A 15,386-nucleotide genomic window follows, 5' to 3' on the forward strand; every position below is an offset into this window, starting at 1 on the left:
TGGGTGACAGATCATTCCCTGTGTTTGTGACAGCAAGTTCTGTCTGAGGGGAATATCCCACGGAGAGCCACATAACAGACTGATCGGTTCCGCAAACCACGGCTGAGCGGGGCACCATGGAGCTACCAACAATAGTTGTTCCACTCTGTCCAACCGTATTCTGGATAGCACCGCAGGAACTAGCCGAATCAGAGGAAGAGCATGCACTGGGCCATTAGTGGGCTAGAGCGTCCAGTCCTAGGGGCGATGGGAGGGTATAGGGAGAACCATAGGTGGCAACACTTAGTCGTGCTCGACGCAAATAAGTCCACTTTCGCCTCTCCAAACGTTCGCCATATATAGCTCACCGTTTGGGAATGCAACCTCCATTCCCCTTCCTCCAGGCTCTGTCTCGAGAGCAAATCCGTTCCGAAGTTCAAGTGTCCGGGGAACACTCGGTCTTTTGTTTGTTATCTGGCTGGGTTCGGTGTTCATCTTCAGTTCTCTCTTCACAGCAGTTCAGTCAGTGTACTGTTTGAGTAAATGAATTAGTCCGGGATATTGGTTTGTTTGAACTCAGAGGGAGTGTCAGCCACATTAAAAAAGTTAACAGCTAAAGTCATTTGTGGATTAATGCATATCGGAAACACGAACCGTTTAAAACGATTCAGTTCGATTTGGTGAACTGGTTCAAAAAGATCTGGTTAAGGCTGGTTCACACGGCAGGATAATTAGGCCGATTTTAGCCCCGATTCACCCCTTCCGACAATTTTAGGATTCTCAGATTATCGTAAAATAATCTGATCAAATATTCCTGCCGTGTGTGGTGTGTTAAGACTGCTCTCCTCTGCTCGGAAGAACGTCGGGACCGCTCCGATCTCAAATCGGGGATATCCAACATGTTGGATTTATTTGGCCTGATTTCTTCTCGTGTGTGGTGTCCCCCAAGGACAAACAATCACGCAGCCTGTGGACTGTGGCGTGTAGCCAATCAGAAAGTGAGGTGACGAGGCGGTGAGTAAGTACCGGGAAACAAAATCAAAACAGCCGGTGTATATAATAACACAAATATAACAAATACAAATAAAGTCGATGGGCATAACTACATCCAAAACTGCAGTCCACCAGAGTACATGGAAACTAACATATGAACGTTTATTTCAACGGTTATTAATCTGTGTAGTACGTAACAACATTTCTATGAGATAAAACAACAACTTATCTCCATATCATGATATAGCAAGTATAGTCCATGCTCCCGTTGTCTCCATCTCTTTGACCATTGCCTTTTCTTGTTTTTCTTATGTTTTTTTCCATTAAAAACAAAGCACAAACTATGACCACTGCATCCTCTTCGTCCGCCATGATTGTTTACTCTAAAGTCACGTTTGATCTCGAGGGATTTTGCGAGATTTCCCGTCTTACCTGGGAATGCTCGGGAGTCAAATCGGTTCGTGTGTGATATGTTGATATTAACGTGTGGCTGCACACCACACACTGAAAGACCAAAACTGTTAGACCCGTGATTTTTTATCGCCGTGTGTGGGGTCTCTCAGGTTTGGAATATCGGCCGACAATTTTAAAATCGTCCCGTGTGAACCAGGCCTTACATTGAATGATTCGTTTGCAAACCGGATATCACAAACTGGTTTGTTTTTAATTCTCTCACAACATATACGCAAAAGAAAATGCTGAATGAAGTCATCGTTTTTGCTATTTCTGGACCAAAATGTATTTTCAAGGCTTCAAAAAATTCTAACCGACCCTCTGATGTCACATGGACTACTTTGATGAGGTTTTTCTTACCTTTCTGGACATGGACAGTATACCGTGTACACAGCTTCAATGGAGGGACTGAGAGCTCTCGGACTAAATCTAAAATATCTTAAACTGTGTTCTGAAGATGAACGGAGGTCTTACGGGTTTGGAATGACATGAGGGTGAGTTATTAATGACATCATTTTGATTTTTGGGCGAACTAACCCTTTAAGTCTTGTTTTGTTTACAGCAGTTACATTGAACCACAATGTATTTAAAGGCGGTAAATTTTTATCAACAAAATATGTTGTACACAAAGGAACAGGAGACCAGGGATGGATGTAACACATTTTGCTTTAACATATGTTCAATTTAATAACTCGTGTCTTTCTGTAATGAAATATTTATATTTTACAAAATGTCCAAACTTTTTAGCTTATAGAAACAAAGAAATATACTACAACTGAACATCATGCAATCATTCATTAGCACTCAAACAAAAAACTGAGTTAACAGGCTCAAAAGAAAATTTTCCACCAGAGGCAACTTATAGGAAGTCGTGCTCCACTCGACCAGCATCATCCAGATAGTCGTCTGCGAAGTTGAGCATCTGCTGTAGAGCGGTGAGCAGCAGGACGTCACAGTTGAGCTCCAGCTCCAGCTCCTGACTGTAGTTCTTCACCGGTAACACACAAGACACCGGCACACCCAACCCAGAGCTCACCTCCTGCACCTGCAGACACAAAACAACATCTCCCTCACTCGGAGTCCTGTAGATACAGACATCTGATCATGTGACCGCTCTCACCTTCGACTTGATGTAGGAACTGACATAAACACTTTGAAGATCCTTCTGGACATGAGGACATGCTTCATCTATTTTTGTCATCAAGACGATCTGAGGGATGCCTACCAGATAGTATACCAATATAAAACACTTTACATTCATTTAGCAGATTTTACAACAAAAACAAAGCAATTTACAAACTGAAATGTTAATTCTCAGATTATAGATCAATGGTAGTATAATTTTAGTTTACTTTGCAAGTTCACTTTTCTGCGTATGGAAGCAAGTTTTTCCTGTAGTTTGTCAGACATGAGGGAGATTTTGGTGGCGTCTATCACATACACCACACAGTGGATCTTCTCCTGAAGAGATGCAGGTGTGTAGACCCTTCGCTCATTGTGTTGAAACGGTACCATGGGGTTGAACTTAAATTTAGAGAAATGTAGAGAAGGACAACCATTCATTAAACTAATCATAATCATACACAAAGCCATTTTGGAGATGCATGAACCATCTTAATGCTCTTACTTTATAGCGGTCAGGTACGTGTCCTTGAAGAATGCTGCTGATGTCCTCAATGTCCAGTCCTGCACCTGATTGATCCTCGAGTCCCATGGTGTCACACAACACAAATGGCAACGGCTTTCCCTCATGATGGTCCACAATTGGGTATGTGCGAAACTAAAAGAAATAACGGTTACAAACAAAGACAGGTCTTGACATCCCAGAGAAAAACTTTGTTTTCCTTTTAAATCTGTACCTGTGTGGTGAGGCTAGTGCCTCCAGATCCTGATATGGCTTTGCTGGTAATGCGGCCCATGAAGATGGAGTTGATGGAGTTGAAGAAACTGGATTTTCCAGCTCCTACAGGACCGATCATTAGGATTCGGGCACGACTCACAGACGGCATCACAGGTTTATGGTTCCTGATCAATCCCATGAGCTCTGCTCTTCGACTACAACATGGAGCAAACCAATTGTGTGAGATCATCCTATGAAATCAGCAACAGTGGACAAGGAAAACAATATTTAAATTGAAACATACTTAGCTGTCCACAGAACATTCCTCCACTGCTTGTTTATGGCACTGCTCTGAGGGACTGGCAATCAAAATTATTATGAATTCATACCATGCATATTAGATTGTATAATCAATCACGTGAATCCTTTTCTGAAGACTTGACTTACTCTGCTTCACTTTATACACCTCACATTCAGTCAGCTGAGTGTCGTTCCCATACATTGTCACCGTATTAACACTGAATGCACTCCCTCTGTGATTTAACACAACTGGCTGGTTCTTGTAGCAAAAGTACAGCTGTTGACCAAAGTTGGGCCCTCCAGCGTCATCGTAACGTGCAAAATGTCCACTGTTAATTTTGATGCACACAGGGATCTTGCCTTGAAAGCTGAACAGGAAAGCTTCCTGATCGGTAACATACTGCCCGCTTCGAGCATAATCCACACTAGTGTATCCACCAAAGATGTAGCCTGAACGGTTGTAGGCTACAAGTAAAGTGGGACCCTGACGGTCACATCTCTGGTGGAAGGCAGAAGCTTTATATCCATGAACTGAAGCTTTGTAGAGAAGAGACAGTTTCACAGTCCCCAGCAAAGCACGGAGCCGCTTACATTTCTCTTCTGGTAATTTGCAAGTGATGGGCGCAACCTTGGACACTTGAGATCCAAATACAAAAGACTGATACATCTTTGAAAGATAAAAAAAAATAAAAATTATTTATTACACTGTGTTGAGACCTTGTGGTGTGAATATGGAAATCATCAAGTATACTCACCAATTCCATCGTAAAATGCTCTTGGCTCAGTAAACCAAACTAAATGTATTCCATAGAAAGAGGTGACACGATTTATAAGCAGCACGTGTATAGCGTCTGGTCATGTGATTGCAACATGGCGGTTCGCCCAATGTAATATATATATATATATCACATTTTATTTCACGTGTATTGGTGTGAGTTTACCATCTCGTATTGTAAAATACGGGTTATTTATTCGTGAAAAACGTTTAGATTAATTAAGTAAAAATTACCAAGTGAACGATCAAATAATTTTGACGTTTGAAATTAATAGCATTTTTGCGTGTAACTTCAACCACTTCGTCCAACGTTAAATACAATGTGAAATACTTTTATATTTCTTTAATATGTCGACTCTGTAGCTTACCTTTCACAGTCCAATTTCTCTGTCAAAGAAATAATGAATGCACTCGTTTAAGGATGGTGGACAGTGGCCATCTAGTGACTGCGACCAAGACCTGACAAACGCTGCCTATGGATGCATTTCAACGTGCGCGCGCGTGTGTGTGTGTTATGAATTAATGATAATATTTCTATTACTTATATTACAAATTGTGATGTGTTTATGGTTAATTAGAATAAATAGTTTTAAATTCCAATGCAAAGAGACAAATTAGAGAATTTTTTTGGTCGAAAAAAATTAATCATTTTCATTTGTAATGCTATGTTCTGTACCTGTATGGCTTTTTAATAAATATACATGTATCTGTTTCTCAAAAGAGTATTGCAGGTCATACCTGCTTTTTAAGTTTTGAATTTGAATAAATATTTTTATGTAATTAAACACTATATTTTTTTTTTAAATCGGAAATTAATAACTTAAATCCTTTTTTAATTTTTATTAATAGTCGTGTAAGTATAATATTAATAGATGGAAGCAAATATTGAATATAAGACAAAAAAAGTTTAAAATGGTGCTAAAAAAGGCATTCAAATGCGTTCAGTGAAAGTAGCTATTGTCTTTTCTGTGCATATAGCAGGGTTCATATTGAAAATCTGTGATTATTTTACAGATGATGTTGTTGGCAGTGGTCAAAATATGTTTTTCCAAATCTTAATTCCTTTGTGGATAATGATAATCTAAATTTGAAATGAGATGCATTATTGTTTTTCAGGATTATTAAGTGTAACATTAGCATGATATTACATAACATTTAGCTATAAAATCTGCACTCTAAAGAGGAGATTTGGTATTTGGTGCCATTATGATTAAAAAAAAAGTGTTATATGTTGCATATCATATGACAGTCAATATATTGTTCTGTCACTGTTTCATATGTACATTTGTTATGCTATGTCTTTATTTATTTGTTTGTTTGTTTTCTTTAGCTTCGAGATTGTGAGGATGACCCCCCCCCCCCCCAAAAAAAAAACTTAAAAATTGGCCACCTTGACAGAACATAAAAACAACTAGAACAAAAGTTGCTACACTGACATGCATCTTCAACCGTGTGAAAAAGTAATAAAAATCAGAAATTATAGGCTGTGTGTAATTCGAACAGTCAGTTTGACCTTTTTTATCCATTCAAGGTAGAAATACTCAGAACTCTTTTGTGTTTTGTAATAATAACAATGTGTTAAATACAATAACAATGTTAGAATAAAATATACACACACTTAAGAAAAGTCAGAGTAGGTCTATATTTGTATGGGTTTATTTCAACAAAGTTATTAGACATTTAAAATGTAAAAACTGTCAAAATGACTGCCTTTAGTTCTAGTGTTAAACTTGAAGCAATATCTGTTTTTGAACTTCACTCACCTTTGATGGAGTCTTAATCAGTTTTTACTAGTTTAATCAAACCATGCAATGATGACACAGAAATGTAACAAGCATCTCAGCAACAATGCAACATGTTTAGGTGGTACAAAGATGTTTGTTAGCATTTCCTTTTATTGAATGGGTATGATTTGGAAAGAAGTAGAATGGATAAACAGAACAGAATAACACTTTTTAGATGTCTTATTGTAGTGATATGTAATATGTCCCACAACTAGTAGATTAAATCGTAAAAAAAAGTGTATTAATAGTACATTTCACACAAAGATATAATGTTAAATCAGCTATTAAAAAAGCTGTACTAGTACCAATTTATTAAATTATCATGTAAAGGATTCAGCATCATCCAGATAGTCGTTTGCAAAGCGAAGCATCTGCTGTAGAGCGGTGAGCAGCAGGACGTCACAGTTGAGCTCCAGCTCCAGCTCCTGACTGTAGTTCTTCACCGGTAACACACAAGACACCGGCACACCCAACCCAGAGCTCACCTCCTGCACCTGCAGACACAAAACAACATCTCCCTCACTCTGAGTCCTGGAGATACAGACATCTGATCCTGTGACCGCTCTCACCTTCGACTTGATGTAGGAACTGACATAAACACTTTGAAGATTTTCCTCCACTAGAGGACATGCTTCATCTACTTTTGTCATCAAGACAATCTGGGGAATACCTGAAATGTAAATAACCATTAGTCTTTGGCATATACAGAATAAGAGTTATGTAACAGTTTTTCTCATTAGATTTTAATTAATCTATGGTATATCTAAAATGCTGTTACTTTAATTACTCAGTGAGTTCACTTTTCGGCGTATGGAAGCCAGTTTTTCCTGTAGTTTGTCAGACATGAGGGAGATTTTGGTGGCATCTATCACATACACCACACAGTGGATCTTCTCCTGAAGAGATGCAGGTCTGGAGGACTTCTGCTCATCAGGTTGAAACGGTGTTGTGGGGTTGAACTGAATTAAGAGGATTTAAGATGACTGTGTATATATATATATATATATATATATATATATATATATATATATATATATATATTAGGGTTGCACGGTTTACCGGTACTACGGTAGTACCGTGATACTAAGGGTCCAAAATACTGGCGGTGCAGTGCCACTGTATTTTTTAAACGGTAGTATCGTCGTTACGGTTCTACCGTAAGTACTGTTGTATGTGGCTTGTGGCGCAGTTGCTAAAACGTTCGAACACTTGTGTCTCAAATAAACAATAGCGTCTTTTGTCTTCCTGTCTCTTTCCGCGGTGCCCTTTAAGCGCAAAAAAAAAAAAAACCTGTGTAGAATTCGCTTCTTATATACCATATATGGTGTTGTGTTTTTTTTTCCCCGACACGCATCTGATTAGGTTCATTTCATTTTAATTTGCAATGGTATGTTCCTGTTAATACAATGAATTTAAATACAACGTTTAACCGCGACAGTTCCTTGAAAAAGAGCAACTCACACATAGTGAAATATGGAATTACTTCGGATTTTTATCTGATGATGAAGGAAAACCAAACTGCCATGCTAAATTCAAGCTAAATGGGGAAAACAAAAGCAACTTCATTTAGCATCTTCGGACACATCCCTAATCTTTTGCAGAGTACACAAAGGTTAGTGTAACTTATTTACCTTAAATAATTTATCTTAATTTTTGACCATGTCCTGATTAACATTACAGTAGTAAGGTGTTGCATATTATTCACGCTAGAGAGAGGGACTGAAAATATTTTTTAAATGAGCAGTTTAACATAATGGTGGGGCATTCGAGAACCCGTCTCGCCGAGTAAACTTGTTGCATTTGATTTGCAGCGCGCGCGCAAAAGAACAGTTTGTCCGTCTATATTATAGACAGTTCTTAGCAGCTAATTAAAAAAAAATTCTTCAAAAAATGTGGATTTTCGAAAATGGATTAGACCTTCGTAGCCTCGTCAATGACTCCGGTCACGGCCAAAAGTACCACGGTCTGAGAGCCGAGCTGGCCCTTCTTTTGCGAATGCTAGCAAATGCACAAGCGAATGGAAGGACACAGTACTTAGACGGTTCAGTAGCAACACTCGTCGCCTGCAACTCTTCTCAGGGTAACTCATATGTTCAATTCACTTATTGAAGCCAGCCCTAGCTTTCATAAGGCCTATACTAAGCAGGTGAATTGTTGATGAATGTTTGTGGGTTCTAACTGCATTTGTGTTTTATACTTGGCTGTCTGTAAAGATATCTGGGCTTATGTCATTTCTGCTTGGTGCGTGTATAAACTGCTGGGAGGTGTGTAACCCAGGTTAAAAACAAGTATTAGCATAAATAGCAGAATATACATTTATTTTTGTCCTTTATTTATTTTGTTTAGAAAACGAGTCTTTTAGAGTATTTAAAGTCCTTGAAACCCTAAGAAAAACGGTGTTTAAATAAATTATTTTATTTGTTGAAGCACACTGTATTTTCTGTATTTTATTTTTTTCAATTTACTGTATTTTATTTTATCTTTATCTATTTCTCAAGTTATACAAAATTTGCATTCTACCCAAATCAAAAACTAAAAAATCAGTAAAAAAATGTGACATCGTTATTCTCTGCAGGCGAATTTTAGTCTTCTGATTTAACTGGTCTATACGCAGACATTTGTGTGATTAGGTCCAACTCGTTTTATGAAGAAAAAAGCCTAAAGCCAAAAAGTTTTCAGAAACATCTATACGAAAAAACTTTGTCTGATGGGGACATTTTTTATTTATTTTTTTGCCATTTTTTCAAAGCTTCAAACTGATTAAGTGTTTTATTTTTGTCGTCGTAATTTGTTAATTATTTAAGTATAACATATATATAGCTATTTATTGTAGGCCTATTTTATGTTTTTTTATTTAGCCTATATTATATTTATATGATTTTCTGTCCTGTTCTGTTGTTTAGGCTATCTGTTCTGGGCCACGTTTTCCGATAACGATGTAGCCTAGCCTATCTTAGCTCTTAAAAGTGCTCTCTACATGCAAGGTTATGAACGTTAGCCGCTATTCCTCGCGCATTTCACAAAAATGTAGGCTACTTAAATTGGAGAATGCTACTACGTGCTACTTGAGTCACTGTCCATTCGCAAAGTGCTGGACTAGGCTATACTAACCTTATATGGAATCGTAATCTATCGTCATCTGTTGTGTCTTAGGAATCAAGTAAAATAATACATAAAATAAAAAATATATAATTACATTCTATATAGATAGATCAATGGAGCTAACATTCTATGGTAGAATGTCATTCTATATAGATCATAATTTGGAGCTAACTGACTCTTGCCGTATCCGGTCGGCAAAACAGCAAATTTCAGCGCTGCTGTTCCTCTTTTAGATAAAAACCCAAGTCCAAATCGTTCATTGTCATTCTATATAGATCTTCCAGATTTAGGTCTGGATTTCCATGTTACTATTATGTTGCCAATGCGTCAAAAATATTTATCAAATTACAGTGCCCCCCCCACCGATGATCCAATGCCCCTCCAGTAGATCTGCTCTGACGCCGACTCTGATTTCTATGCGACCTGTATCTGATCTTTTCATGACAGTCTGAACGACACAGATCCGATTTTTTCAAATGTGACCCAGGCCACTTGGGTATGTGGTCCTGAATCCGATACTTATCCGATCTTTTGAAATGCGACCTCCGTCTGAACGGCCAGGCCACATGTATCCGACTCGTACGTCATTGATACGCTACAAACGTCATAATTCTGCGTTGAAGTAGGCGGGAACGAGAAGAGCCACTCACATCAGTATCCCACCACTCCTGACTGTGACTCCGCACTCACACGTTTCTCTGTACCGACGTTGCTAACACTGCTCCACAAAATGCCATGGCCAAAAACCTTGCTCTCCTCCTTCTTTTAAATTTTCTTCTTAAAACAAGAAGATTGTAATTGTGCTGGCTCCGTTGGGAAAATAACTTTAATGTTGCAAAAAGAGCACCGCTGTTTACTACACTGTTGTTGACATCCATGTTTAACGTTAGCAACTTCCGCAAACAACAAGTGACATCGTTCACCGTTGAGTACTCTTCTGCGCATGCGGGTCACTTCTGGGTCATTTCACGTTCACACAGGAGATCACAAAAGGTCGCATTTTATTGGAAATGTGAACGGGCTTGCAAAAAAATCTAATTTTTAAAAAAAAAAAATCAGAATTGAGCATTAAGTCCTGTAGTGTGAACGTCACATTGATTTAGAACCAAAAACCAAGAGAAAACATTACCGTCTAAAACCGGGAGAGGGCGCTCTATGTCTTCAGTGTAGACTACAGGAGCACTGAGCAGCACAGAGCGCCCTCTCGTGGCTGTAGACGGTAATGTTTTCTCTTGGTTCATGTCAAATTAATTTTGATAAGTCGCACATGGCTATAAGTCGCAGGACCAGCCAAACTATGAAAAGAAGTGCGAATTATAGTCCGGAAAGTACGGTAATTAATTTCATATTGTTTCTTATTGTTTTTTTTTTTTCAGAATCAGAACCATGCTGCCCTAACTGGTGCCCAAAGCCACACAGTTAACCCTGCCACCAGCAAGTCGCAGCCCACCATCGCCAGTCTCTTTGAGAAAACCAAGAAATGAAATTCTTAATGCAGTGTTAATGCTTAGTACACTGAGAAGAGTTTCAGTTTGCATGACTTCATTACTGTACACATGGAGTACACGCATGACACATTTAAATTAGTTCCTTCGTGGTTGTTCTTGAGTTTTTCTAAAGAGCCAGTTATTCAATTTCATAAAAAAATTAATTCTGAGGACAATTTGGTCTGTTTTTATTTAAATCTTAGTATTTCTGACATTTTGCTTCATTTTGTAGATATGAATTTTGAATTAATAAAATATGGCATGGTATCATGATACTTCAGCTGGTATAGTATCGTACCATTTGTTTATTGTATCATGACAACCCTAATATATATATGTATGTATGTATGTATGTATGTATATAAAACAACTTTAATCCGAATCTTCCATTTCTCCTTTGTTCATTTTGGAGATGAGTGCTCTTACTGTATAGCGGTCAGGTACGTGTCCTTGAAGAATGCTGCTGATGTCCTCAATGTCCAGTCCTGCACCTGATTGATCCTCGAGTCCCATGGTGTCACACAACACAAATGGCAACAGCTTTCCTCCACAACCATCTTTCAAAGGATATGTGCGAAACTACCAAACAAGAAGAGAATCACATAAAGATCTTAGGTCATCAAAAGACGTTACATGAACTCTAATAGAAAATATAATCATTTTATTGAATCTGTACCTGCACAGTTAGACTAGTGCCTGCAGATCCTGACATGGCTTTGTTGGTCACATGACCAGTGAAGATGGAGTTGATGGAGTTGAAGTAACTGGATTTTCCAGCTCCTACAGGACCGATCATTAGGATTCGGACACGACTTACAGACCACTTCGGGGGCTTATGGTTCCTGATCATTTCCATGAGCTCTGCTCTTCGACTACAAAAGAGTAGTTCAAACTTAAACTGTATCTTATTACTGAATTAATTCAGCATTAGGAAAACATACTCAGCTGTCCACAGAACATTCCTCCATGGCATCTCTAACAGAGCACTTCCTGTTTGAGTAGACAATTGATATTATATTAGTAATTGTTAAAAGAGACTACAGTTACCATACAAATTTACTGAAAATAACTATATTTTAAGTTGACTTACTCTGTTCCACTTTGTACACTTCACACTCACTCAGCCAAGTTTCATGTCCATATAAGAAAGGATGAAAATCGAATGCTCCTCTAGGATGGTAATCATTTTTCACAAATGGATGGTTGTTGTAGCAAAAGTACAACTGTTGGCCAAAGTTGGGCCCTTCAGCATCATCATAGCGTGCATAATGTCCACTTTTAACTCTGACGCCAACAGGGTCTTTACCATCCTGAGCACTGAACAGGAAAGCCTGATCATCTCTAATTTCCCGCCCGCTCTGAGCATAATCCACACTAGTGTATCCACCAAAGATGTAGCCTGAACGGTTGTAGGCTACAAGTAAAGTGGGACCCTGACGGTCACATCTCTGGTGGAAAGCAGAAGCTTGATATCCATGAACTGAAGCTTTGTAGAGAAGACTCAGTTCCAGGTTTCCCATCATGTCACAAAGCTGCTGCCTTTGCTTTTCTGTTAACCTCGAAGTGAGAGGGGCGTTGTAAATTTTGGACGCACCAAAAGCTGAATGCAACTAAACAAGAAAAAAAGGATAAGCTATATGATATGGTTTGAATTCTGTGCCACAGACACACAAACGAGCAGTCAGAAGATTAGTTTTCTGAAAGAACTATACCGAAACTGATCAGCAGGAATCGAAAAGGAAAGCAAAACCTGCTCAAATAAAATATAGAGTCTTATTTATGGTATATAAATGTCGCTTATTTGTTCGCTATATTTTTTTTACTTCACAAATTTCTACTACGTATCCGTATCTTACCTTCTCTCTGAAGAAATAACGAAACGCTGCTTCAGTACATCCAAGGCTACACTCGTAACGGCAAGCTCCTCTTCTCTCTGTCACACGAAAGCTTCAAAGCCTGGAAAACGAAACTCTTCGCTCTAAACGAAACTCTTCTTATGTTGTTGTCGCTGTTTGAGCTCGTCGTTGACCTGTTCACGGTATAGCCTTGAAACTGCAAGTTGAAAAAGAATAGCAGGATAACGGGTTGCTATTGTACTCCTGTTGTTCATTTGATGTTTAGCAAAATAAATTTTTAACAGCGTTAACTAATCTATTTAAGCAGAATCAGGGCTACCTTTTTTGTCTTAAAATATTTGATAGACATAAGCCTTTTACAAAACAGTCAAACGGAGCATAAAGTTGACAGTAGCCTAAAAACAATCACAAAGAAACGAAAAATGCATAATCCTTTATTATGGGACATAAGCACAAAAAAAAGACAGAGTAGCCTAATTACACCGATTGAGTGAAAGTAAAAAAATGTAGAAGTGAACTTTTTTTTGTAGTTCAAATATACTCTTGACCGGAAGTCTTTTTCTGCATAAAACGCAAATGACAGATAATGACCAGTGTGTGATTAAGTTATAGCGATATACATGTTTTGAAGAACTTCTGTTAATTTAGGAGTGAGTGAATGCATGCTGAGCTTACCCAATGTGTTTTCAGTCGTTAACAAAAAGACATGTATTACATAAGACAATTATACAAAGAAAATTTAATTATTTTTTTATCTTGAATGGATTACTTATAAATGAACATCAAAGATGAATAAACAGGGGAGAATGGGGTAAGACGAGCCATTTTTAAATAAAGTTTTCCTCAAGATAAGGGAAAATGAGGCAGAATGAAAGTGTCTTGAGTAAGTTCAGGATGTTTGCTAACATCTTAAATTATCAGAATGTATCTTTGACAAGGGGTTCTAAAAATATGGGTTCTTGTATATAAAAAAGGTTCCGGTGGCTAAATCTGCTCAAGGTTAGGGGTAAACTGACCCGAGTCAGTGGGTAAGATGCACCCAAACTGACCATCTGGTTGAATCTGGTTCAAACCCATGTGAAATTTGATCAATAGTTTATGTCTTTTCAAAACTAATTAAAAAATACAAACATTCATATTTCTTTTCTTTTCTTAAGGCTTCTCCGCTAACTTCAACAACATAAAGCCAACCTAATGAAGTTTGCATTTCAGTCTTTTTTGTTTGCATTTCTGAAACAATGTGTTGAACACCAAAGCTGCTATCTTTCCAAAAAACAGACTAAACAGAGAGGATAAATCCCCATGAAATGATGCCAAAGCTTGTTTGCTGAGATATTGTGGTTTGAATTTGTATAAAACAGCTCGTAGTTTCATAGCAGTTTTTGTGCTGTTGAACTCTCACAAATTATCAGTGAGGTTTAACTAAAGCTTTGATTTTGCTATTTCTTCGCTCAAACCTACAAAAAATAATGTATAGGTGTAGCTGGTTGGATTACTTATATACTGTAATCCACTACAGATTTCAAATGATATGACAAAAATGTTAATTAGACTTTTAGACATTTCAGGTTATATAATCAGCTGCTTTTAGATTACCTTTGCCCTATCACGTTTTTCACATTTCAAAATATACAAAGAGTAAGAATATTATATTTCATTTGTTGTTATTGACAACATGAAGAGCATTAAACATTATATTGTCAAAATCTCCCCAACTGGGTTTGTGAAGGTACTGCAGGGGCGTTATTTTAAAATTGCATATCGTTATAGTGTAGCATGAACTTCACAATTAACATAGGATTAGGACGATAGTTATAACTTTAGAATTATCGATCTTGGCGTGAAAGGGCTTTTCCGCAAAGTTAATTGAAGCAGGAAAAAGATGCTGCGTTGGCCGGGAATCGAACCCGGGTCAACTGCTTGGAAGGCAGCTATGCTCACCACTATACCACCAACGCTTGCTTAATAGTGCGCACTACAGTACGCTCTACTATTGTCACATAGTCAGTCAGCTTCAAAAGATCCAAAACACAATACATAACTTGAATAATCTTGAAAATAAAATAAAACGCGTCGCTCTTTCTGGCGAAATTAGTTGTGTTGAATTCAGTATGTGATTTAGCCGGCGGATGTTTGGGGTAACGTTATCCGTCGGTGTTTACGAACGATTTATTTGTCAAGTTAATCAGTTAACGTTAAATCTCTCGGTTCCAATGATCGATGCCTGATACAAAGAACTGCAGCAATGTGTAGAACATTAATAAAACAATTCTCCAGCATCCACAATCTTTTTCGACGAGAAAGGTAGATTGATGTAACTTAGCTGCTATAAATCAGGCAGTGTTACTGCGTCCCAAAGCCCTAAAAAGTATGTACTTTTTTGTGAAGAAAAAGAAGCCTACATACTTATTGAGTATGTAGAAGAATGCAGGATTTGGGACATACTACTTCGTCATAGCTGCTTCTTTTACGGACGCTCTGTTGCTTAGTTACGTGCATTCTGTTTTTATACAGATTCTGTCACTGTTCAAACTGCCCTGTCAATCATCTTATCATCACAGCTATCATCGTCCACATGTCGTTTAATCTGATTTCCTACTACCGTATTGGAGATAAATTAAAAGTAGCCTACTGTGATCTGCTAGTTCTAATTAAATTATCAGCAAGTAAATCGGGTTTCTTCATTACACCAGTAGGTGGCGGCAAGTGACTTATGAGTGAGTCTGAATCATTCACTGAACCGATTCCTTCAAACAGGTTAAATCTACTCAGGAAAATAACTGAGATTACCAAGATTTACAAGGGCAAGGCCATTCA

General features: G+C 38.0%; 1 protein-coding gene and 1 pseudogene across 1 annotated transcript; both read right to left on the reverse strand.

The window, feature by feature from the left end:
- Positions 1-2,073: 2,073 nt before the first annotated feature.
- On the reverse strand, positions 2,074-4,845 carry LOC127988093 (interferon-induced protein 44-like). Its single transcript, XM_052590624.1, has 9 exons — positions 4,709-4,845; positions 4,321-4,359; positions 3,713-4,232; positions 3,570-3,624; positions 3,285-3,480; positions 3,053-3,205; positions 2,778-2,949; positions 2,546-2,646; positions 2,074-2,470 (listed from the first exon to the last, which is right to left on the reverse strand). The coding sequence occupies exons 2-9, from the start codon at positions 4,327-4,329 to the stop codon at positions 2,285-2,287; spliced, it is 1,392 nt and encodes a 463-aa protein (XP_052446584.1). The 5' UTR covers positions 4,330-4,359; positions 4,709-4,845; the 3' UTR covers positions 2,074-2,284.
- A 1,372-nt stretch (positions 4,846-6,217) lies between these two features.
- Positions 6,218-14,608, reverse strand: LOC127988295 (interferon-induced protein 44-like; annotated as a pseudogene).
- Between the last annotated feature and the right edge of the window lie 778 nt (positions 14,609-15,386).

This window comes from Carassius gibelio, chromosome B22, assembly GCF_023724105.1.
Source record: "Carassius gibelio isolate Cgi1373 ecotype wild population from Czech Republic chromosome B22, carGib1.2-hapl.c, whole genome shotgun sequence".
In the NCBI taxonomy this organism is placed as follows: domain Eukaryota; kingdom Metazoa; phylum Chordata; class Actinopteri; order Cypriniformes; family Cyprinidae; genus Carassius; species Carassius gibelio.